The sequence below is a fragment of the Esox lucius genome, chromosome 7 (genome assembly GCF_011004845.1).
Source record: "Esox lucius isolate fEsoLuc1 chromosome 7, fEsoLuc1.pri, whole genome shotgun sequence".
NCBI classification, from domain to species: domain Eukaryota; kingdom Metazoa; phylum Chordata; class Actinopteri; order Esociformes; family Esocidae; genus Esox; species Esox lucius.
Genome location: NC_047575.1, coordinates 19,945,881 through 19,971,440, shown reverse-complemented (window position 1 = coordinate 19,971,440; position 25,560 = coordinate 19,945,881). Strand labels below are relative to the sequence as shown.

Sequence of the window (25,560 nt, the reverse complement as noted above, 5' to 3'; positions counted from 1 at the left end):
TTTCTGATTGGCCTGGACAATGATATCTGAGAGGGGAGTATGGATCTGTCTCCATCCGTATGAATGTTTGCTTCCTATTCTTGCCTCCTGTCATGTGAACAATAGATACAGTGATTTCAACAAAAACTTCATCTGACTGGATTTGATTCCAGACTGTTAGTACAGTTGTGCTCAAAAGTGTGCATACCCTGGCAGAAACTGTGAAATTTTGGCATTGATTTTGAAAATATGACTGATCAAGCAAAATAAAAAAAGTGATAGTGTGATATCATATGAAGCCAATTATTAAATCATATTAAATCACATATTAATATTTAATATATTAAAACATATACTAAATCATAATGATGATACCCTTGAATGTTTGGCCTTGTTACAGACACAAAAGGTGACACATATAGGTTGAAATTGCAATTAAAGGTGAATTTCCCACACTTTTGCTTTTTAAATTGCAATTAGTGTCTGTGTATAAATAGTTAAGTGGAAGTGGAAAATTCAGAGATCTCTTGATACCAAGCCAGGGTAAGGTAGACCAAGAAAGATTTCAGCCAAAACTGCCAGAAGAATTGTTTGGGACACAAAGAAAAACCCACAGGTAACCTCAGTAGAAATACAGGCTGCTCTGGAAAAAGATAGTGTGGTTGTTTCAAGGAGCACAATACAACGATACTTGAACAAAAATTAGCTGCATGGTCGAGTAGCCAGAAAGAAGCCTTTACTGCGCCAATGCCACAAAAAAGCCGGGTTACAATATGCCCTACAAACTTGACACACCTCACAGCTTTTGGCACACTGTAATTTGGAGTGACGAGACCAAAATAGAGCTAAATGGGCACAACCATAAGCGCTACAGTATGTTTAGAGATTGGTCAAAAAGGCCTATAGTGAACAGAATACCATCCCCACTGTGAAGCATTGTGGTGGCTCACTGATGTTTTGGGGGGATGTGAGCTCTAAAGGCAGGGGAGTCTCGCGAAAATGTATGGCAAGATGAATGCAGCATGTTATCAGAAAATACTGGCAGACAATTTGCATTCTTCAGCACGAAAGCTGCGCATGGGACGCTCTTGGACTTTCCAGTACGACAATGACCCTAAGCACAAGGCCAAGTTGACACTCCAGTGTTTACAGCAGAAAAAGATGAAGGTTCTGGAGTGGCAATCGCAGTCTCCTGTACAATAATGAGGCCATAAGTAAATATCTCGTCCTTTGAGTTTTTTATTTCAAAAAAAGGTTTAAATGGAGTGCGGGCTACCATTCCAACAGTTTCTATTGTAAACACTGCAGACAATGGAAGTAAATATGTTGATGTAAAAAGGATGTAAATGTGGTCGTGGATTTATGGGTCATGTTTTGTTTAGCTAGCTATATTTATTATGTTTTAATATACTGTGTGTAGTCGGAATGAAATCGCTAGGCAGTTTTACGCACATTCTGAGACATTAGTTTGTTTTCCAAGAGCTGTGGTTTTTGTGGGGCAATGATAACGACGCTATCATCAGCGTGTTCAGAGGAATGGGGGCGGTGATGGTGTAACATATGAATCTTTTGGTGTTGCTCTGTCCAGGCAGCACATTTGATTGGGTTGGGTACGAGACGTTACTGATAGGGTTCCACTCTTTAAAAAAATTTAATAAATGGAATTCCACCAGGTTTAGCGCAGCATGACCTGGTCTAAGAAGTTACATGCTACACTGTCGCTTCAGCCACAAATACTGCAAAGAAATTGATAATTTTGCAACAGTGAAAGAAAACACCCATGATGTCCAAGGAACTCTCGTCAGACTACAGAGATTGTGTTGAGACATAGATCTGGGGAAGGTTGTACATCGTTTTTGAAGTCATTGAAAGTTCCCAGGACCATAATGGGCACCATCATTGTGGAATGGAAGACTTCTGGAACTACCAAGAATCTTGTTAGACCAAACTAAGTAATATTCAAGACAGGCCTTGGTCAAGGATGTGACCCTTGGACCTAATGGCCACTCGAACAGAGCTTTAAAGATTCTGTGCAGATGCAAGAACCTACCCGAAGGATAACCATCTTGGCATCACCTCTTCAATCAGGCCTAGATAGAAGCCACTTCTGACTAAAAGGCATATGACCCCAAACTTTTGTTGGGTGAAGCATGGTGGTGGGAGCATCATGCTATACGAATAGATTTCTCAGAGCCAGGAACTGGGAGATAATACCTGATGTCCTTGAAGAAAACCTGATCCAGAGCAAATATGCCAAAGACTTGGAATGTCATTAACTGTCCTAGCCAAACCCTGGACTTAAGCCACTTTGAAAATCTGTGGGGAGACCTGAAGAATGCAGTTCACCGACGCTCTACATCCAATCTGACAGAGCCTAAAAGTTTCTACCAGGAAGAAAGGCAGAAACTGCCCGAATCCAGCTTTGCAAAGCTGATTGAAACATACCCAAGACAACTTCACGCTGTCACCCCTGCCAAAGGCACTTCTATAAAGTACTTCATAAAGGGTCTGAATATATATGTACATTTTTCTGGGTTTATCTTTCAATAAATTAGCCCACATTTTTGGAAACATTTCTAAAAGTGTTTACTTTGTTGTTATGGGGTATTGTGTGTAGACTGACGGCATTCATTTATTTATTTCATCAATTCTAAATAAGGTCTATAATAAAAAAACAGTATCCCACTTTCTGAAGGCACTGTCTATGGTTTTGGTCAGTTTGCATCCAACTCATGCTCCCCACACTCCTATAATCAGATATACCTTGGAATTTAAATAATGTATTCCAGACGGAGCCTCTCCCTTCCCCTCTGAACAGGGTTATGTGAAGGCGATGTGAGGAACAGTTATATCTCTCCACCCAGGCCCAGAAAAGGGACTCACAGTGCATGCTACACTCTTTTCACTTAGTAACAAAAATACTACGTTTTTATATGTGTTTTGCAATTGCATTTAATTCAGTTTTGATAAGCATCTTTAAAGGAATATAGCCTAACTTCATTATCATAACTTAGCACTCTCCTCCATATCATGTTCAGTCCTCAGGCAGTATGAACTACAGATAACTTCACTCTAGGTTATGAAATGACAGATGTATTACCAATCCAACAGCAACATTATGCATGATCCTGCATATTTGATAAAAGTTCAAGCTAAATGCAAGAGTGGTCTAGGCTAACAGCATGTTAAATACAACAACGGCCAATAAGCAGGACATGCTCTTTCCCCTCATTGTGTTCTCACTGGCATGTTTTCCATTACCACACCAATGAATCATGTTGGAATGATAATGAACATTTTGGGATGGGGAAGACTGAGCGAGGCCAGGGTGGATTACCACACTAGATGTCATTCAAACACATGGACGTTCACAAGTGCACACACACACACAAGCGCACGACCAATGTGAAATGGTGAACTAATTCCAAGACATCACCCTAATTTGTGGAAGGTCTGCTGGTACTGTGCACAAGGATTGGCCATCATTAGCCAATAAGTTCAGAATTTCCTGGCGCTACAGGAATTGGCTTAATCATCTTTGGCTTAAAGGACAGTTGGTTGCACCACAGCTCATTAAAGTGCGTCATAATAAAGGCGTGAATACTTAAGCAATCAATTATTTTCACATTTATATTTATAATTAATATAGAACATCTTTCTATATATATTTTATTTTTCACTTCAGTGGTTAAATTTTTATTGTTGTAACACAATAAAATGTGGGAAAAGACCAAGGGGGTGAATACCTTTGAGACCCACTGCACATATACATGCAAACACATAAACATACACACGCAAAGACACACACACAAGATCAAATATTCATAGGAAGACCAGACGGATGTCAGTGCTACATCAGTAACAGCCACACACACAGGCAGACTAATCAGTGTCAGGTATAATCCCTGGCACTGAGCAGTAAGCTCATCTTCATGCCAGCTCTTGCAAGACATCTCTTTCTCTTTCTCTCACTCTCCCATTCCCCACCCTCTTCATGCTGCCACTCCAGCTCCCTTTCACCCAGGCAGTTACTAAACAGCAGTGACACAGAGTGTTCTGTGAGAGAAATGCTTTGTTCAGAAAGGCTTTTAAGTTCTATCACTAGAATGGAGGTCACTGTGAAGTTGTGTAAACAGCAAAAAACCTTGGCTCGTGTTGCTATGTCTGTGTCTCTATCTAGTCTTTAAGTGAACTGTATAACCCAGTATAACGCACCACTCTGTTCATTTGTGGTTGATTTTTATAGTCCCTTCACACACCAGACAACATTACAGTGCCCGTAGACCGCACCCCACAAATACAGCCAAACCCTATGGGAACTGGCAATCTGTGCCAATGTCTTCCTCTGTCAATTTTCTTAAAACACATGTATTTGTCACCGACAAATGGGAATAGTTTCTACTGAATTAAATTGAAGGCTGAACTTATATACAGTACCAGTCAAAAATGTGGACACCTACTCATTCAAGGGTATACCTTTATTTTTACTATTGTCCACATTGTGGAATAATAGGGAATACAACAAACTATGGAATAACATCTATGTCATCATGTAGTAACCAAAAGTTAAAAGTGTTAAACAAATCAAAATATATTTATATTTTAGATTCTGCAAAGTAGCCTCCCTTTGCCTGCTTTGCACACCCTTGGCATTCTCTCAACCAGCTTCATGAGGTAGACACCTGTATGATTTTCCAACTGTCTTTAAGGATTTCCCATACATGCTGAGTACTTGTTGGCTTCTTTTCCTTCACTCTGGGGTCCAACTCATCCCAAACCATCTCGACTGGGTTGAGGTTGGGTGATTGTCGAGGTCAGGTCATCACGTACAGCCCTCCAGCACCCTTGTTCCTGGTCAAATAGCACTTATACAGCCTCTTTTAGGTCATTGCCCTGTTGAAAAACCAATAATACTTCCTCTAAGCACAAATTGGATGGGATGACGTATCACTGCAAAATGCTGTGGTAGGAATTCTGATTGAATATGCCTTGAATTCTAAATAAATCACAGACAGTGTCAGGAGCAAAGCACTCCAACGCCATCACACCTCATCTGCTCCATGCTCCACAATGGGAACCAGACATGCAGAGATCATCTGTTCACAAACTCAACATATAACAACGACACGGCGGTTTAAAAAATAATCTTGAGTCTTCAGAACAAAGGAGACATTTTACCAGCTTTCTAATGACTATTTCTTGTGTGTCTTGACCCAAGCAAGTCTCTTCTTCTTATTGGTGTCCTTCAGTAGTGGTTTCTTTGCAGCAATTTGACCATGAAGGCCTGATTCACGAAGACCTGTCTGAAGAGTTGTTGTTGAGATGTGTTTGTTATTTGTGAAGAATTTATTTGGTTCGCAATCTGAGGTGCAGTTAATTGCCAATATCTGAGGCTGATCACTTTAGTGAATTTATGCTCTACAGCAGAGGCAACTCTGAGTCTTCCTTTCCTGCGGCAGTCCTCAAGAGAGACAGTTTCATTATAGCGCATGATGGTTTTTGCGACTGAACTTAAAGAAACTTTCAATATTCTTGAAATGTTCTGGATTAACTGACCTTCATGTCTTAAAGTAATGATGTACTCTTTCTTTGCTTATTTGAGCTGTTCTTGCCATAATATGGACTACTGCAAAACAGAAAAAATAATGGTCTTCTGTGCCCCAACCCTAACTTGTCACAACAAAACTGATGGGCTCAAACACAGTAAGAAGGGAAGAAATTCCACAAATTAACTTTAAACAAGGCACACCTGTTAATTGAAATGCATTCCAGGTGACTACCTCATGAAGCTGGTTGAGAGAATGGTTGGCTACTTTGAAGAATTTAAAATATGATCACTTAACACCTTTTTGGTTACTACATAATTTCATACTCATTATTTCACAGTTTTGATGTCTTCACTTTTCTACAATGTGGAAAATAGTAAAAATCAAGAAATAACCTTAAATGAGTAGGTGTGTCTAAACTTTTGACTAGTACGGTATGAAGACTTCTCTTTTTCAAGACTACAATTTTTACACTTTCACACAGCCATCAAATGTACTGGCAGGTCCATGCTTTAGGTGTGTGAATGGTTCTCTTCTTACCTCAAATGCACAGTCCTCATCTGCAGCTGCCCTTTACAGCTGATCAATATGCTCACATTTTTCATGACAAAATCATCATAACTCATCAACATTAAAAGAAATCCTAGCAGGCCAACACTTGATGTGTGCCTTCATCCAGCATATGTAGAAACTTAGCATAACCATGCACAGTGCCCACTCATGGACAGACAATGTCAAGTTGTGGTTTCAGGAAACTGTCATGGTTTCCCTGAAAACAGAAAGTGGCAAACACAGGAGCAGTTGTGAGTTCAGACACTACTACGGCTGTCCAGTTCTGACCTTTTGATATAACAGTTAATTTGCTGATATTTTTCAATACAGATCGGATTAGTCAAAAGACCAATTAGTGAAAGAAAGATCAGAATTGGGCTCCCTGTGTAAATGCAGGATAGTGTCGCATGCCTAAAAATAGGAAATTGGTCATGCAAACACAAGCAGCAAACAATACAACAGATACAATGAATACCCACATTAAACAAGCAACTGAGCGACCTTGCATACTTGAACTGCAGTTTAGTAACTTAATTTACACAAGAGAGGGCATGGTCACACTGAACAAGTCAATAAGAAAAAGCATCATTCAGTTGGGAACTTTACCCTGGCATTATAGTTGAATTTTTGGTGACATTCCGCAACTGACTGAAATAGGTCAGATAATGATGTTCTCCCTTATGCATGCACAAAAAAAACACCATATCACCTCCACTGAGGAAGGAGCATTCTTATGAGGTCAAGCTGATCTAGCAGAGGAGACTAAGGACAGTCTACACCCAGCTGGTTACACATACCTCCTCCATGTTCATAATGCCTGGGGGCGGGGTTACAAAGGTGTTGTTACATACTTTCAATGTTGGGTGTAAATGGTAGATCATCTACAGAGGACAGGGGTAATCTATAGCTTATAGCATTTTACACCATAGACAACAGTACAAAATGACAGCAATCATTTGTGGAAAGTAGTTTGAATTCAGGGTGAAGTCATTCAAGAGCAGTTGCAGTTTGACACATTTCCACAAGGGGCCTCCAAATAGGCTATGTAGTTCATATGTAGTTCATATTTTGTGGCTTTCCCCGTATAATATTTAGCAGCACGGACACAAACAAAGCATAATAAAAGGTGTGCCTTAAAGAGTGTGCTTTGAATTGTTCTTGTGTGCTTTTTGTCTAAAATTGTATTAACAAAATTTACAGTAGGTGAACTTTAAACTGAGATTTTTGTTGATTTTTTTTACAGTATTACAAAAATTACATTGCCATTAGATGTTAAACTATGCACAGTAATTTACGATAATCGTTTGTATTCAGTTTATGTTCTTATGCGATAGGAAATAACATGGAAATAACAGAACGTTTGCGCAATGGCAGTAGCTACTGTTTCGCTCTGACTGGATTTATTTGGTCATGGACTGCAACTGTTTTTTCTCATGGATGTTTAGAAAACGGAATTAGTGAAAACTGCTATAAATATTTTCTGAAATACTCTGTCAGCTGTCATGACACTTGGGCTACAGTACAGCTATACAACGCCTAACGAGTTGCTAATTTTATAAACCTATTCACATTTAACAAAATGTCATATTTAAGCTAGTTGGTGCAATGATGCAATAAAACAATAATTAAATGTTGGAATTAAAGCTTACCTTAATGTTGTTTAAAGAGCAACTATCTTAATAGACCTACAGTCGAGCTCCGTAATTCTTTCGCTCAACCGCATTAAAAAGTTTCCGAGAAACGGTCACCATGGTGTCCCGTTGGTTAAGTTCCCAATGATTCTATTTGGCTTTCCTCGCGCGCATTTTTGGGAAGTAATCAGTTATCCAATATAATTAGCGACTATGTCACAGTAGCTAGTGCAGTACACTGTCTTTATAATAATTCACAGGTTAACGGTTTTGTTCTGCCCGACGCGATAACGTTATAGCCTAGCACTGGACCCATGCATGGACGTGTAAAATGTAATTTTCTCATTACGAGTAGGGTACACAAACGCGACAGTAGGCATATGACACACCAGGGGGCGTAAATAGTCTTTACAATTTCATTAAATAAAGCTCCCACTGAGCGATAACAAAGCTACAATGTACATCATTGTGAGATGTATTGTTGAAAATTGGCCTACATTAACCGAACAATTTAATTTACACAGGAATTATTTTTTAGACAATGTTAAAATGTAGGGTGCCTATTCGTGTCACTTTGAATTGAATGTAGGCCTATTGTAATCTCTTTACAGAAAATATAGTGCTTTTATATGATCCAAGTAAGGAATGAGCCTTCTTGAAAAACATGATGATGTTGAATTGGATGAATTGGGAGCAGGCCACTATAGTAATATAGAATAAGAAAAAGACTAGGCGCCTTAAAGCATGATGTCATTTTTTCGACACATATAGCAAATTCTAAAATATAAAACACAAAAATCTATTTAGTGTAGATGGTTATGGTCCTCCCGACACAGATATATATCACAGACAAATACAGTAGGCTATTATTAATGCGATCTTGACATGCGCTGGCTAAAGTCGTTTTTGTTGCAGTGATGGTGACTGCGCCTGTCGGCATGACAGCAGCGTCTCGCTTTTATAAATACGTGCTGCAGTTGTGTGTGTGCGCCGCTGGGCGAGTCTCCGCCGCGTCTGTCTCCGTAGCTCCGGTTTTTACAGAGAAAAGGAGAGGAGAATTAGCTCCGGGAGGAGGGCCGACGCCATTATTGGGAAGCAGGGAAAAAAACCTCTTTCACACAACCAATCTCTTGTTAAATTGATAAGGACGTTTGCAATTTGTTGCATTAGTCATGTTTAGAAGAAACATTTTAGGCCTACGGCAAGTGCATTATACTCGACCGGTGTCGGGTGCATGATCGATCCAGCATAATGTTGGCACAAACAATGGACATAATATTTGGTGAAAAGCAACGTGGTGAAGCAAGAAGACGCTGAAACAAGTTTTTATACGCCTTTATTTTTTCACGAGGAGGGAAAAGGGAAACTGGAAGATCCCCATTATCAGCTTTTGTAGTTCTATTATCACAAAGAAAACGAACAGATAAATCGAACCGAAACCCATCGAAATGCGGATATAGACTTATAATTGATGTCAAGCTAACAATAACCTACGCAGTTGGATGAGAATCAACAGAGCCACATTATTTTGTTTCAAACGTATGCCCATGCATATCAGGCAACCCAGTGCGGCGGCAAGCGCTGGCCTGACAGATGCAACCAGAATGCGATGGTATGTATTCACTTTCTCCCCATTTTAATCTGAAACACGAGCCGAAACCATTGGTCCAACTAGATATTCCCATGATCAGATTCCTCACAGAAGGAATGTGTTGTCTGTTACGAATGTATCTTTGAGGGAAAAGGCAGGGTTCAAGTGGATTTAGAAATATGAGGGAAATCGGTTTAGTTAAGGGACGGCAATTCCATTCTATGAACAAGAGGCCTGGCGTGGCCAGTTATTTCCATGAAAATTCTCTCCAAAGCCTTTGTTAATCCATACAGCATGATTAGTCGTAACCTGCTATTGTTTAAATAGATTTGGGATAATTTCGCGTAATTATGTTTATCCTTCTAAATGTCTGAAGCGATATTGCTATACAATCAGAGGGTAGCATAGTGACTTGCTTGTTTTCATTTCCAAAGATCTTGCCTGTTCTATCTGGTTGTCTGTCAGGCCTAGCTCAGCTGAGCGCAGTAGTTTGCCTACGGTGCCTTTCAGGGATATTTAGATGTTTTTAATTTTAGCATTTATTTTAGAATATGAGATGTCTTATTCTGTAAACAGTGTTAATTTAACTGAAATGTGGGAGTATATATTTGTATCCACATTTTAATTTGAATATTGAAACAATACCTCAATTATTGTTTTATAGATATATGTATGTATGTATGTATGTATGTATGTGTGTGTGTATATATATATATATATATATGATCCCTTGATAATCCTTTTGTCATACTTGACTTGTTCTATTTATCTATTGGCAGTGAAGCATCTACAGCATGGTTAAATATACTTCTTGGCAACTTGACATACAAGAGTACATCAAACCTTTATACCTGATAATAATGTGCTATGTAGTTGCCTGTCATGAGGTAGCCTTGGTTTGCCCATTAGTGATAGTATGATGGACAGAACTTTGGTTGTATGTATTTTCAGCATTAGAAACACAGGAAGGGGGTGACAGTTACAATGGGAGAAGTTAAGTTATCTGGCTGCTTTTGGATATTTTATTCTGAAGTCAATGTCTACCTAAATTTGTAGTTTTTCATCCATAATCATGATATTCACAATGATGATTATATTTGAGGTCATAGATTTTTAATAGTAACATTAAAAGTCCTAGTTGGCAAGGAAACCAAGATCACTGCACAGCCCTTTGTGTGAAGAGGTCACTGGCCAGCCTTGATGGAGGATGTATCTTGCATAGTTATGAGACACAGATACAATCCATCACCTCAATGCTCTTGGCTAGCGATAGGTAGGACAGGATTCCAATTAGTGTGAAGAGTATGTCCCCTCTTCTTCCTCTCCACTACACTCCCTGTTCACTCTACAAAACCTGCCAAGTCATGGGTAGGAAAAAAAGAGCCTTAATGAAGATGGCATTGGGCAGAATTACAGTGCAGCTTTGTGGCTAGGGAACCTAACTAACAAGTTAATGGTCTGACCACAGGTTGGATTTGGTGTGATTATATCCATGATTGATCCACTTTACATGTCACAAGATGAACTGCAGTTGGTGTGATCTTTTTTGGGGCTTCTCAATAATGCGATAAGCTTGTCATTGTAGGCCAATGGCAGAAAGTACCGTTAGCTGATAAGTAAAAGGTCAGAATCATGACCAAACTTATATACAAACTATATCTGGCTCTGTTCAGGGTTGATCGTCTCATGAGGAAAGCATATACATTGAACTCACTATCTTCAGTTTGTCTTTGGATATGACATGATATTCTACTAACAGGCCAGCCCAGATTGACAAAGGATTGGCCATCTTTACCCCTACTTAATAAGAACAGAAATTAGGTTATCTTGGCTGAAAATTCCGTTTAAATATAAGTAAAAATGTTGTTATGCTAACTATTTGATTTATGCTCTTTTTTAATTTTTTTTATTCTGACAGGGCTATATCTACATTAGGAATGACTGAGCGAAGCCACTGCATTTGTTACACTCCCACAATGCCGTTGATAAACCATGGAGCATACTAGAGGAAACGCCAGCTAAACTTCACCTCCACAATACATCTGCCACTTTATGGACACACATCCGGGTGTAGTCTCCTACCGAGTTCCTGATTATGGCAGGATGAGTGTCAGCATACGATAATGATGGCGAAGAAGCAAGATGCTAAGTCGCCCACGTACAATCTTATTGTGGTGGGTTTGTCAGGGACTGAGAAAGAGAAGGGCCAGTGTGGGGTGGGCAAGTCCTGCCTGTGCAACCGCTTTGTGCGCCCAAGTGCCGATGACTTCCATCTGGACCACACGTCAGTGTTGAGCACCAGTGACTTTGGGGGCAGAGTGGTTAACAATGACCACTTCCTGTTTTGGGGTGAGGTGGGGCGGGTGGTGGAGGAGGGGCCAGAGTGCAGGATGCATGTGGTGGAGCAGACGGAGTTCATTGATGACCAGACATTTCAGCCACACCGCAGCACTGCCATGCAGCCTTACATCAAGAGGGCGGCCTCCACCAAGCTGGCCTCGGCAGAGAAGCTTATGTACTTCTGCACGGACCAGCTGGGGCTGGAGCAGGACTTTGAGCAGAAGCAGATGCCCGAGGGCAAGATACAGGCTGATGGGTTTATGCTCTGTGTGGATGTCAGTAGGGGGATGAATCGCAACTTTGATGACCAATTGAAGTTTGTCACCAACCTTTATGGTCAGCTGAGCAAAACAAAAAAGCCCATTGTGCTGGTCTTAACCAAATGCGATGAGGGAGTTGAACGCTACATCAAAGATTCTCACACCTTTGCCATCACTAAAAAGAGTCTTCCAGTGGTGGAGACGTCTGCGCGCTCTAATATCAATGTTGACCTAGCCTTCCTTACTTTGGTGCAACTCATTGATAAGAGCAGGGGCAAGCCCAAGATTATTCCTTACTTTGAGGCTCTCAAGCTCCAGAGTCAACAAATAGCTCTGGCCAAAGATCGATATGAATGGCTGGTTAACCGCATTGTGAAGAACCACAACGAGACTTGGCTTAACACCAGTCGACGCATGCACACCTCTTCGGAGTTCAAGGAATATGTCTTTCTGGAGGGCACAGCCAAATGCAAAAAACTCTTCCAGCAGCATGTGTACCGTTTGAAACAGGAGCACATTGAGAGGCGTCGTAAAATCTACCTGAGCACTCTTCCTCTAGCACTTAGCTCCTTGGTGCCTGACCTAGATGAGATCGACCAGCTGAGCTGGTCTGGGGTTCAGAAGGTCCTAGAGTCCAAGCAGCACTTTGCCCACTGGTTTGTGGTTTTGGAAGATTCTCCTTGGGAGGACACATCTCACATAGACAACATGGAGGATGAGCGTATCCCTTCAGACTTGCTAGAAACCACCCCGGCCCAGAACATTTTTGATGCCCATTTGGAGCACCTGAGGAATGAGTGTAAGCGGGCTGAGATGAGGCAGGAGTTTAAGCACAAACTGGCCTGTTCTCCCTTCGTCACGCCTGGCAAGCCCTGGGAAGAGGCCCGCAGTTTCATCATGAATGAAGACTTCTATCAGTGGTTGGAGGAATCAGAGTACCTAGACCTCTACAACCGCCACCAGAAGGAGATAATTGATCGTGCTAAAGAGGACTTCCAGGAGTTGCTGTTGGAGTACTCTGAGCTCTTTTATGAGCTAGAGGTGGATGCTAAGCCCAGTAAGGAAAAAATGGGGGCCATCCAAGAGGTTTTAGGGGAGGAACAGAGGTTTAAAGTCCTACAGAAGCTTCCAGCTGAAAGAGATGCATTAGTGTTGAAGCATATTCACTTTGTCTACCACCCCACCAAGGAAACCTGCCCCAGCAGTCCACAGTGTGTAGACTTCAAGATTGAGCAGCTCCTGGCCTCACGCTTCCCAACATGCTACCCCTTCTTTGATGTGAAATCTCATTTTGGGGATATTAAAGCTGACCGAATCAACCTTGTGATATTGGGCAAAGATGGACTGGCTAGGGAGTTTGCCAATGAGATCAGAGCTCTTTGTACCAATGATGACCGATATGTGCTGGATGGGAAGATGTATGAACTGACCCTGCGGCCAATCGAGGGAAATGTACGACTCCCTGTAAACTCCTTCCACACTCCCACCTTCACACCCCATGGTTGTCTGTGTTTGTACAACTCAAAAGAGTCACTAACCTACATCATAGAAAGCATTGAGAGGTTGCGGGAGTCAACAATCGGTAGACGGGACAGCCATATAGCTCAGCTTTTAACTTCTCTGCTCTTGGTTACTAAAAGGGGTGTTGGAACGTATGCAGATATTGGGGGAGAAACTGCTTTAGGCCTAATAACGCAGGGACAGCAAGTAGCAAGGAGGCTGCAGTGTAGCTTCCTAGACCCAGCCTCTCCCGGTGTAGGCTATGGGCACAATGTTAATGAGAGTCAGATCAACCAAGTGTTGAGGGGTCTTCTAGATTCTAGACGGAGTTCATCTTTCAGTAGCAGCTCCCCGCCTCTTCCCCCTCAACCTCCTGGTCCCAAAGACTCCTCTCACCAGCCCAGCCCAGAGGCTGATATCCGCATTGTCATGTGCTTGATGTGTGGGGACAACTATGACGTGGAACAGCTCCTCTCTCCCTTTCTACTGCCTCAGCATTGCAGGCCGACATCCAACAGTGGGACCTCAGTGATACTGGAGCAGATGGTGGGTCCTCACAAACAGGTGATTGAGCTCTCCCTGCTCTCCTACCATGCCTCCTTCTCCCTGAGGAAGAGCAGATTAGTGCACGGATACATCGCTGTGTACTCAGCCCGCCGCAAGGCCTCCCTGGAGACCCTGTGTGCCTTCCTGTGCGAGGTCCAGGACATCATCCCAGTTCAGCTGCTGGCCGTAGGGGAGAGCCAGATAGAGCTCGCTGAGAGTGAGTCTGCGCGAGAGCAGCTGATCCAAGGAGAGGAGCTTGCTCAGGAGATCGAGGGTAGGTTCAACAGCGTGGTGTGTGGGTCGGGAGGGGTGGTGGGTGGCCTGCACAGGATCGAGATGTTTCAGTCTTTCCTCATGGAAGTGGTGGAGAAACGCAACATTGTGGAGGCCACTCACATGTACGATAACGTGGCTGAGGCCTGCACCAACGAGACGGCCTACTCCCCTCGCTGTAGCTCTCCCAGCCCTGGCACCATGTTCCTGGACTCTGACGTGGATGACGTGGATCCCTCCCCACCCTACTACGATGGCACCCTCTCGTCGCACGGCGGGGGCTTCAGCCTGCCTGACCTGGACTCCAGCGATATCTCCCTCATCTCTGACATCGGCTCTTTTGAGAACAAACTCAACAGCAAGGTCCCTCCTCAAGTGAGGCCCAAGCCTACAGTGAGCTTTGACTTCCGGAAGGTGGGCCGCAACCCCTACAACGCTGACACCACAGGCCATCGTCGCTCCCTGCCCTCTGCTGTGACATGGGTGCCCGGTGGAGATGGCGGTTACGACCCCTCAGACTATGCTGAACCTATGGACGCGGTGTCCAAGCCCCGGCCCAGCAATGAGGAGATAATCTATTCTGTGCCTCATGACAGCACACAGGGCAAGATTATAACAATCCGAAACGCCAACCGAATGCACTCAAATGGCAATGGGTCCGACAGTGAAGCGGACAGCAGCTCCCTGGAACGTCGCAGGAAGTTCTCCGCTGCGGGGGTAAAACCGCGGTTGTACCGCGACCGCTCCAAGCGCCTGGGCAAGTTCAGCAGCTTTCGAACCAGCTTTATCGGTAGTGACGACGAGTTGGGGGCTCTGCCAAAAACCAAGGATGATGAGTTTGGAACCCTGAAAGGAGACATAATCAACGAGGAGGGAGAAGACCCCAAAAAGAGGAACATTTTGAAGAGCCTACGGCGAACTGCCAAGGTAGGCATAGATGTAGTTATTGAGTAAACGCCATTATTTTCAGGGTTGAAAGAATATTCTTTCAGTTTTACGTAGATAGATGGAAAGCTTTGATGGGATAAATGTGGTTAATTTAATGACAACCTGATTTTTCATGTAATCTCTATACTGTTTTATGGGAGCTTTATTATGGGCTTTATTACGTTTTACTCAATATTCCTTAATAATACACTGTATACAAAGACAAATGTAGTTTGCCAATTTACTGTTGGTGCTGAATGTAACATTATTGTTGACATATGAACAGAAATCAAATATAAACCATGTCAACACTTGTTTCTTTGCAGAAAACCCGAACAAAGCCTCGGCCTTCTATTCCCAAGCCCCTGGAAAGCAGCTACTTTGGGGTGCCCCTGATCAATGTGGTGTCCCCGGACAGACCTATCCCACTCTTCATTGACAAGTGTGTCCGCTTTATTGAGACCACAGGTAGGTCACTATTTCATCCTCTTCTCATGTACAGCTCCGGAAAAAAATTAAGAGACCACTGCATAATTTTCTTTCCTTTCCGAAAATGTTGAAAAGGAAAGTTGTGAGTTTGGAACAGAAGCGTTCAGTTTGCAGTGGTCTCTTAATTTTAACCCTTCTGTTCCTCACTCAAAACCTTCCTTTTCGACTTTTTTGGAAAGGAAAGAAAATGTTGCAGTGGTCTCTTAATTTTTTCCGGAGCTGTATGGTTAACGATGCTATTTGACTTGTTGTTTGTGGTGTAACACACAGAACTACGAAAAAAATGCTGACATATGTTCACTGAATTCAGTCTTCGAAACTGAATCATGATTGCGAAAAGAAAAGCAATACAATTTCATATAATGATATTCTGTTTGACAGTATATTAATAATATTTTGCCTTCATAGCTTGTTCTCAGTCTTTTATTTTATTTAATTTTTTTTAAAAGAGAGCCTATTTGTTCTGATCCTTGCTTTTTATTGCTCTCAATATGCAGGGCTGAGTAGTAACGTGCTACAAGTAATATAGTAATGTGCTTGAAGTACAGTTTTGGAGGATCTAATACACTGCACAAAAAATTAAGGGAACACTTAAATCACACATCTCAATGAAGATCAAAATCTTTACTATTCATTGTGTAATTCGTTGAGAACAAAATGACGTTACATTGGTCAATGGAAACCCAAATCATCACCCGATTGATTCCACCGCTGGATTCAAACACTCACTGAAAATCTAAGTAAATAACTGAAATCACGTTCCACCTTGCGTGAACTTCACCAAGGCAACTCATAATGTGACTCAGTAGTGTGTGGCCCATGTGCCTGTATGCACTCCCAACAACGCCTGGGCATGTTCCTGATGACACAGTGGATGATGTCCTGGGGGATCTCCTCCCAGACCTGCATCAGGGCATCGGTGAGCTCCTGGACAGTCTGTGGCGTCAGATGCACTGATCCATAATGTCCCCCGGGGGTTCTCAATTGTATTCAGGTCTGGGGAACGTGAGGGCTACTCAATGGCATCAATACTGGGCATTGTCCTGCACCAGGAGGGCCCACTGCACCAGCGTAAGGTCTGATGATTGGTCTCAGGATTTCATCCCGGTACCTAACAGCAGTCAGGCTAGCTGTTGGCTAGCATGTGGAGGTCTGTGTGCCCTTCCAAGTATATGCCTCCCCAGACCATCACTGACCCACCGCCAAACTGGTCATGCTGGATGATGTTGCAGGCATCATAATGTTCAACACTGTGTCTCCAGACTCTTTCACGTCTGTCACATGTGCTTAGTGTGAACCTGCTCTCATCTGTGAAGAGAACAGGGCGCCAATGGCGGACCTGCCAATTCTGGTGTTATTTGGTGAATGCCAATCGAGTTGCACAGTGCTGGGCTGTGTGCTCAGGTCCCACTAGAGGACGTTGGGCCCTCATGCCACCCTCATGGAATCTGTTTCTGACACTTTGGTTAGAAACTGTATGGTCAGAAACATGTACACCAGTAGCCTGTTGGAGGTCATTTTGTTGGACGCTGGCAGTGTTCCTCCTGTTCCTCTTCGCACAGAGCAGATACCGGTCCTGCTGCTGGGTTGATGCCCTTCTATGGCCCTGTCCAGCTCTCCTTGTGTAATGGCCCGTCTCCTGGTATCTCCTCCATGCTCTTGAGCCTGTGCAGGGAGACATAGCAATTATTTTTGCAATGGCAAATATGGATGTGTCATCCTGGAGGAGCTGGACAAGCTGTGCAACCTGAATGGACTGCAGGTACCGCCTGATACTACCAGTAGTGACAAGGACACTAGTAAAAACTAGAGAAGAATCAGTCAGGAAGGATAAAGAGAGCAATTGTCTGTGGCCACCACCTGCAAAACCATTCCCTTTTTGGGGTTCATCTTGCTGTTGCCTCTACAGTGCACCTGCTGTCACTTGCATTTGCTCCAAAACATGTGACATTGATTCACAATCGCTTATGCTTCCTAACTGGACAGATTGATATCCTTGAAGTTTAATTGACTTTGTGTTATACTGTGATAATAATGTGTTCCCTTAGTTTTTTTGAGAAGTGTACTGTTACTCAAGTTATTTCTGAAGGAAGTAACATTTTACCCTGTTATAATGTGTTTCTGTTACATAAAATAGTTGTGTATATACTATTAGGATTAATCGAGTTGATTTTGGTTGGCTGTGTCTTACTCGTCCCAGTGCTGTCACTGCACTGTGAACCATGGCACATTGAAGCATCTGAGTCTGTAAGGGATCCAAAGGATTGGATGCACTTCAAGGGGAGCAGACACAGTTCTTTTTCTTGGCTGTGTTTATGGAACTGTATTGCTTCTTTCCTGCAGGAGACCATGTTGTAAACGTGTTTGCGGTTACTACCGTTAATAGTTCAGTATGCTGCTTTTGGATAGTATGTACGAAAGTCCATTTAATGCACACTAGCTTGATTCACTCATTTGGTGATCAGCATTTTTTCGACCTAACTAGGAGGGCAGCATACAGCGGAGCGGTAGTGGACCTAGGCTGTGACAGCCGGGAAGTTTGACAGGCGGGCCGGGTACTGTGAACTAAAATGTAAAATGTTATCATCAATGGAAACTTAGCTAGTGTACATATTGACAACAGACTTTCTGGTCTGGTCACTTTAATAGTAATGGGAGTACTACTGTTTTCCCTACTTATGGGAGTGTTCCTCTTTCCAAGAATAGTACTGTACACCAAAATTATGTGAGTGTTCTTATATGCACATTTTGAAGTGGAATCATTGCACAAGAATAAAATTTTTATTCTTGTATTTTTTTTGTGACACTTTACCGAAAGGTATACAAAATGACCAAACTACATTTGTTACTAGTACTCCAGAGAGAGCTTTTTTTTTTTAATATATATTTGATTTGAGTCGTTTCTTATGAGTAGTACCTTGGGTAAATTACAATCTAAGTTGCCAGATTTTCAGAAGTGACCGCCTCTTGCAATATGTTTGGAACATCTAATAGTTCTAAAATCACAGGATCAAATCACAGAAAATGTAGAATTGTAATTTGTGCCTAGGTTAATTGATGTTTCTAAGGTATGAACCAATAACACATGTTATTGTTGCACTGTTTATTCTAAGTGCTTAGTGTGAATTATTCTGGATGAGGGCACCTGCTGAATAACTTGAATAACATGTATTGTGAATTATTTTTATTCCTAAACTATAATATAAATAAACCATAGTACTATTTCCAACTAATGATAATACAGCGAGTGTAGAGTCAAATGCTGTTCTGCTGCACGGTCTTCATTGATTAGTCAGGAAATTGATGATAACTTGATACAGATGGAACTGAGCTAATGAAGCGTGTTTCCTGGTTTCCATCTCTGTCTCTTTGCAGGTCTCAACACAGAGGGGCTGTACAGGGTCAGTGGGAACAAGTGTGAGATGGAGAGCATGCAGAAGCAGTTTGACCAGGGTGTGGTACTATACATAGTCCTGTCTGTCTTCTGTAAACCAATGTATCAGATCTTTTGAGGGTTTCAATGTAATATTCCCCACTGCCTGGACCAAACGTCATTAACTTTGTGGCTTTTCAGTATACAATATTGACACTTGATCTGCTGTGTAAATGATGATGTCAACAATAGCTAGTTTGAAAAGTGCTAAACCTGCCTCTGACACCCTTTCCTGTTTCACTTTATCTTCATCCATTCCTCACCTCCCTCTTTGTGCTCCTCGTTTTGTTCCTTGATCTCACCCTGCGCTTTTCCTCTCCTCTTTTTCTTTACCCATCTCTTCCCGTTCCATTCCATTTAGACCATGGGCTAGACCTGGTGGAGAAGGACTTTGCCATTAACACCGTGGCTGGGGCACTGAAGGCCTTCTTCTCTGAATTGCCGGAGCCTCTAGTGCCCTGCGTCCTGCAGGTGGAGCTGCTTGAGGCTTTCAGTAAGGCTGGGGTTCTAGGCGGGGGTACCGGGGGGTTCTGGAGTATGTTCATGGATGTATGCTTGTCAATATAACAGTATCAGGTGTCAGGCTGAGGGTCCTGTATGTCCGTCTGTATATTCCTGGGATTTTGTTCTGGATACATTCACATGTTACTATTCTGTAACTGTAACATGGATTAACTTAATGGACTTCTGTAAGTGCTGCACGTGAACTTTATTTAATGGAGGCAAGTGTCATCCCCTCCCTCACTCTGTGTACACAGAGATCAACGACCGGGAACAGAGGCTGTACACCATGAAGGATGTGCTGAGGAAGTTCCCCAGGGAGAACTATGACGTCTTCAGATTTGTCATGAGCCACTTACACAAGTGAGTGCCGATCAGCCCTGGAGATGTATAGTGACCAGCAGCTCCTTTACCGGTGTTGCTGTTATTCCGCTGGTAGTCATTTTGTACTGACAACGTGTCTGATATGCTGTTGTCCCAGGGTGAGCCAGCTGAGCCGGCAGAACCTGATGACCAGTGAGAACCTGTCCATCTGTTTCTGGCCCACGCTGATGCGGCCCGACTTCACCACCATGGACGCCCTGACGGCCACGCGCACCTACCAGACAATCATTGAGACGTTCATCCACCAGTGTGCTTTCTTCTTCTACCACCAGCCCCTGCTGGACTCCCCCACTGGCCTGGCGGGTCTGCCCTCCTCCCCCACCACCACCCTGACCGGGGGCTCTGCCTACTCCTGCTACCGCTCCTCCCCTCCCCCCGGTGCTGCGCACTTCAGCCCCCTGCAGCAGTCACCCCCCACCACCCCACAGTCACCCCTGCAGTCCCTCCTGCCCCCCCTCCACCCCCACCATGCCCCACCCGAGCAAGAGACACTGTGAGAGGACCACACGCTGCATCCCTGATCTGATGATGCTGGACCTTTAGGCGTGCGCGCACACACACATACACACACACACACACACACACACACACACACACACACACACACACACTGACACTACATTGTTAGGTCATTGATAATAACATGGGTAAATACAGAGAAGAAATGTGGAGCGTTTGACATATAAACTTACCACTTGTGACCAGCGTCTCGCTGCCCGGGCCCAGCCACACGTGTGCCAATGCAGATCATGTTGACTGTTCCCCCCGACCCCCGTAACCCCTGACAACCTGTTCCCCTGACCCCTGTAACCCCTGACAACCTGCCCCCCCCCCCCCGAACCCTGTAACCCCTGACAGCCTGTTTCCCCCCGTAACCCCTGACAACCTGTTCCCCTGACCCCTGTAACTCCTGACAACCTGCCCCCCCCCCCCCCGAACCCTGTAACCCCTGACAACTTGTTCCCCTGTAACCCCTGACAGCCTGTTGCCCTGTAACCCCGGACAACCTGTTCCCCTCCACCCCTGTAACCCCTGACAACCTGTTCCCCACCACCCCTGTAACCCCTGACAACCTGTTCCCTTCTACTCCAGTAACCCCTGACAGCCTGTTCCCTTCTACTCCAGTAACGCCTGACAACCTGTTCCCCACCACCCCTGTAACCCCTGACAGCCTGTTCCCCACCACCCCTGTAACCCCTGACAGCCTGTTCCCCACCACCCCTGTAACCCCTGACAGCCTGTTCCCTTCTACTCCAGTAACCCCTGACAACCTGTTCCCCACAACCCTGTAACCCCTGACAACCTGTTCCCCACCACCCCTGTAACCCCTGACAGCCTATTCCCCTCCACCCCTGTAACCCCAGACAACCTGGGACTTTGACTCTGGGCCTCACCCACTGAAAGGCGATGAGCTAGAACAGAATGGGTTTCCATGTTACAGTAAGCATCTCTGCTAACCAACTGTTTTTACTTTAGTGATACTCTATGAAAAAAAGGTCCAAGCCTCCATGTCTAGCTGAAAGATGTGGTTTGTGCCCATCACCTTGTTAATTTGAGTATAATAGTTTTCTGTGCATTTATTTGTTAATGAAGGTAGCCACTGGATGTAAGGACTTCGCCCCTCTCAGGGCCGTGGTCAGTACTGTACCACACAGCCAAGTTGGGAGACTCCCTGTCTGCCTGGAGGCCCCCTGCTATGGGGTTTTGATGCAGGAGGGGCAAGGCATTATGGGAGAGCAGGGGACATCCAGGGATGCACTTTAATGGTCAGAATGTTTTGGTTAACTTTTTTTTTGTTTGTTTGTTTTTGAAAGGGGGTTGTTGACCAGAATGTTTTAGTGTGTTGAGTTCACAGCTCCAGCAGCCATACCCATGGTCCCAGTGAAGGCCTTGGCAGATCAATACGTTTACATCCAAACCCTTGATTTTGTATACATGTACTTATCTGAAGCACTTTTGAATTCTAGTGTTAAGTTCCATGAAATGCAACCTTGATCAATTGACTTGTAACTTGTTTTAATGGCCTGGTGACAGTAGACAGTAGTAGACAGAAACTTGTAAACATTTTTAGAGGATTCCGGTCTCACTTGACAACCCCAATGGAGTACCCAGTCGTAATACTGGTTCTAGTTTACCTTTATCTTCGCCGTGTCAGAAATGGTTTGTTCAGGGTGTGCAGGTTTGAATAGCCCGACGTTACCATTCTGTTTTGAATATGAGTTTGGCTGGATGGGGGAGGTGTTTTTTGTAGCAATTGGAGTTTTAACCAGGGTCAGTTAATCAGACATTTTAAGGTCCAGGAGAGGAATGCTCAGAGCCACTCCTCCAGTTATGGTCTATGACTGAATTAGCCACGTTGAAGATTGATGAGGGAAATGTGTGTAGGCCTGATGGAGACTTCTACCGTGTACACTCTTCCTCTGTGCTATCTGGTGGCCATGGAAACCACTGTCCTAATGCAAATTGATACGTTGCCCCGATATGTTGCTGTGGGGTTTCAGCCAATTGAGCTCTTTGTACTCATCTAATATTAAGGACCTTAAACTGAGCCAGGTTGTGCATACAGAAAACCCTTCCACTGCAAACCCCAGTACAGTAATAAGTGTATGGTATGTCTGACTGAGAAGGAGCCCCTGAAGGGATTCATGCTCAGGAATGTCGACGGCTGCTTTTACACGGGCAGACCAATTCTGTTCCTGTGCCCAGTTATTGGCAAAAGAGTTGATATCATTGGTCAAAAGAGCAATTAGTGGCAAGAAATCTTTTGTCTCTCTATACTCCTAGTATGTCCGGTATTCGTCTCAATTTAAGGTGAAAGCCTTTCTCGGTAAGAGTGCCACAGGCATGTTCTGGGGACTGGCCAGGATGCATGGCTGTACTCGATGTCCACCCTGTTAGATGTTTCTCATACTGTTGTATTGAAGGTCAGCTCTATGCATTACTTGGGATCACTCACTGGTACTTATCTTTGGGATTTTCCTCTCCGTCTGTGGAAGGCAGTCGTCTATGATCAGTAGACTAATGCTACAGTGACTCGTCCAGTCCGGAACAGTATTACCGCACTAAACCCATAAGACGGGAGAATGGGACTTTGACTTAAAGAACTTGTGGTTGCTTCCCTTCATTTCTGACACGGACTGCCTTTTCACAGGTAGCCCAATAACCAGATCAGAATTGGGTTGCCTGTGAAAACGCTGCGAACTTGGACAGATCTGCTCTTCAGTGGTGGAAAAAGTGAGCGCAACCTATACTAAAAATAGTTGTTTATTTGTATGTTAGGGGGTCTAACACTTTGCCCTTTAGTCAATGGTAGAAAACATTTTTAGTGTGTATTTCAATGATTTGAAAGTACATTTTTACGATTTTGTGAATGGTTTAAGGCCACTTCAGTTTAGTGCATGATTTAAGAACACACCAGGGGAGAAGGTTCAGCCACTCTCTTTTTTTTTTTTTAAAACATGAAATTAGTGTGAGAACAAAACAATACAAAAGTAAAATAGCTTAAAACAAGTGAAAGATGAAGTACTGTGCATCAACAGCAAACCGTGGAATTTGTCTGACTGAAAATGGTGTATGAAGATGAAGGCCTTATGTGATCTGTATCATAGTTAATAAATTAAATCTTGTAAAATTGTCCAGTGACCTCCTGTGATTCCCTGTGTGCTTTGGTGACACTCCTGTCTTTTACCGTGCAGTGGCATCAACATTAGCAGCTTGCTGTACTATTGATGTGCTGATACATACATCTTTTCTCTTTATGCCCAGGAAGCTAATTTCAACATGTGTGCACTGATGCGTTTAAATCCTGTTATTGAGCATTTCTCCATTGCCAAGGTAATCCGTCCACCTGACAGGTGTAGCATATCAAAACGTGGATTAAATGGTGTGATCGTTACACAGGTGGACCTTGTTTTGAGAGAATATCCAGTTGGCCTGCTGACAGCAGAAATGTCCACCAGACCGGTAGTCGGAGAAGTTAGTACAAATCTCTCTACAGTAAGTTACCTACAACTTAATTTATCTGGATCTGTCAGAAAAACCACAGGCCATGTAACCACACCAGCCCACATCTGGCTGTTTCACCTGCGGATTGTCCGAGACCAGCCACCTTGAGTGCTGCTGAAACTCTGCGTTTGCACAACAGAAGACATTTTTGCACGAACTATCAGAAACCATGTCATGGAAACCCATCTTTGTGCATGTTGTCCTCACCACGGTCTTGACCTGACTAGTTTGTTGTCATTCCACTGTACCAAGCGGATATCAGACTATACGTAGTGTCATTTGGGATGGGTGGTTTGCTGAAGTCAATGTTGTGAACAGTGTCCCCTGGTGGCAGTGAGTATGGGCATAAGCTATGAACAATGGACACATTTATCTATGACAATTTGAATGAACAGAGACAAGACTGTATTCTGAGTTCCATTGCCATGTCATTCATCTTCGGCCATCACCTGCCGTTCCAACAAGGTATTGTCACATGGATCTCTATACTATTCCTGGATGCTAAAAATGTTTCAGTTCTTTCATGGCCTGCATACTCACCATGTCTTTCTTTGAACATGTTTGAGATGCTCTGGATCAACATGTACAGCAACATGTTTCAGTTCTGCCAACATCCAAAAACTTCATGTTGAAGATGTTTTTTGCATGATCAGTGCTCTTTGAAAAAGATGTGTAGCACAGCTTGAGGCATATGGTGGTCACACAATATACCTTTGGCCTTTTTACCACCTTTTTGTAAGGTATCCATGACCAACAGATGCACATATGGGTTCCCTGTCATGTGAAATTCAGTGATTAAGGCCTTATTTCTTTTAATTGACAGTTTTCCTAATGTAAATTGTATTTAAAATTGTTGTAATCCTCTTTTTGTTAAGTATATATGTGTAAACACTCATGAAATGCATCAGCCTTACTCTGTGTTTTTGTTTAGTGATCAGCACTGATCAGCACCGTGTCAGTTACTAAGGTGAGGTGACCAACTTTGCCCGCACTGAATGTTTGGGTTAACTAATTAGGATCTATTTAAATACATAAAACATTTATGGTCTACTTATTCAACCTGTCAGGCATGACTGCTGTGAGGAACTACTACTCTCATCAAGTTTCACTGATTGCTAATGGAATCATGTGCCCCCTGGTGGATGTGAAACTACTGGAATTAGAACTATACTGACTCAAACTATGGCTGTAGAAATATAGTGACTGGAAATATGACTCTAACTTTGGTGACTAAAACTCAGACTGCAGAAATACACTCACCTAAAGGATTATTAGGAACACCACACTAATACTGTGTTTGACCCCCTTTCGCCTTCAGAACTGCCTTAATTCTACGTGGCATTGATTCAACAAGGTGCTGAAAGCATTCTTTAGAAATGTTGGCCCATATTGATAGGATAGCATCTTGCAGTTGATGGAGATTTGTGGGGTGCACATCCAGGGCACGAAGCTCCCGTTCCACCACATCCCAAAGATGCTCTATTGGGTTGAGATCTGGTGACTGTGGGGGCCATTTCAGTACAGTGAACTCATTGTCATGTTCAAGAAACCAATTTGAAATGATTCAAGCTTTGTGACATGATGCATTATCTTGCTGGAAGTA

At 43.3% G+C, this 25,560-nt stretch overlaps 2 protein-coding genes across 2 annotated transcripts in view; one reads left to right on the top strand and one right to left on the bottom strand.

The window, feature by feature from the left end:
* Positions 1-8,024, bottom strand: part of myo1ca (myosin Ic, paralog a) — a 32,576-nt gene extending 24,552 nt beyond the window's left edge. The window contains exon 1 of the mRNA XM_020048534.3: positions 7,727-8,024. The gene's annotated coding sequence lies outside the window, so the exon portion shown is untranslated. The remainder of the gene's footprint in view (positions 1-7,726) is intronic.
* Positions 8,025-8,692: 668 nt separating this feature from the next.
* arhgap35b (Rho GTPase activating protein 35b) lies at positions 8,693-24,861 on the top strand. The gene is made up of 7 exons (XM_034293265.1): positions 8,693-9,320; positions 11,218-15,145; positions 15,472-15,613; positions 19,010-19,087; positions 19,429-19,560; positions 19,826-19,931; positions 20,050-24,861. The coding sequence occupies exons 2-7, from the start codon at positions 11,423-11,425 to the stop codon at positions 20,447-20,449; spliced, it is 4,581 nt and encodes a 1,526-aa protein (XP_034149156.1). The 5' UTR covers positions 8,693-9,320; positions 11,218-11,422; the 3' UTR covers positions 20,450-24,861.
* Positions 24,862-25,560: the final 699 nt, after the last annotated feature.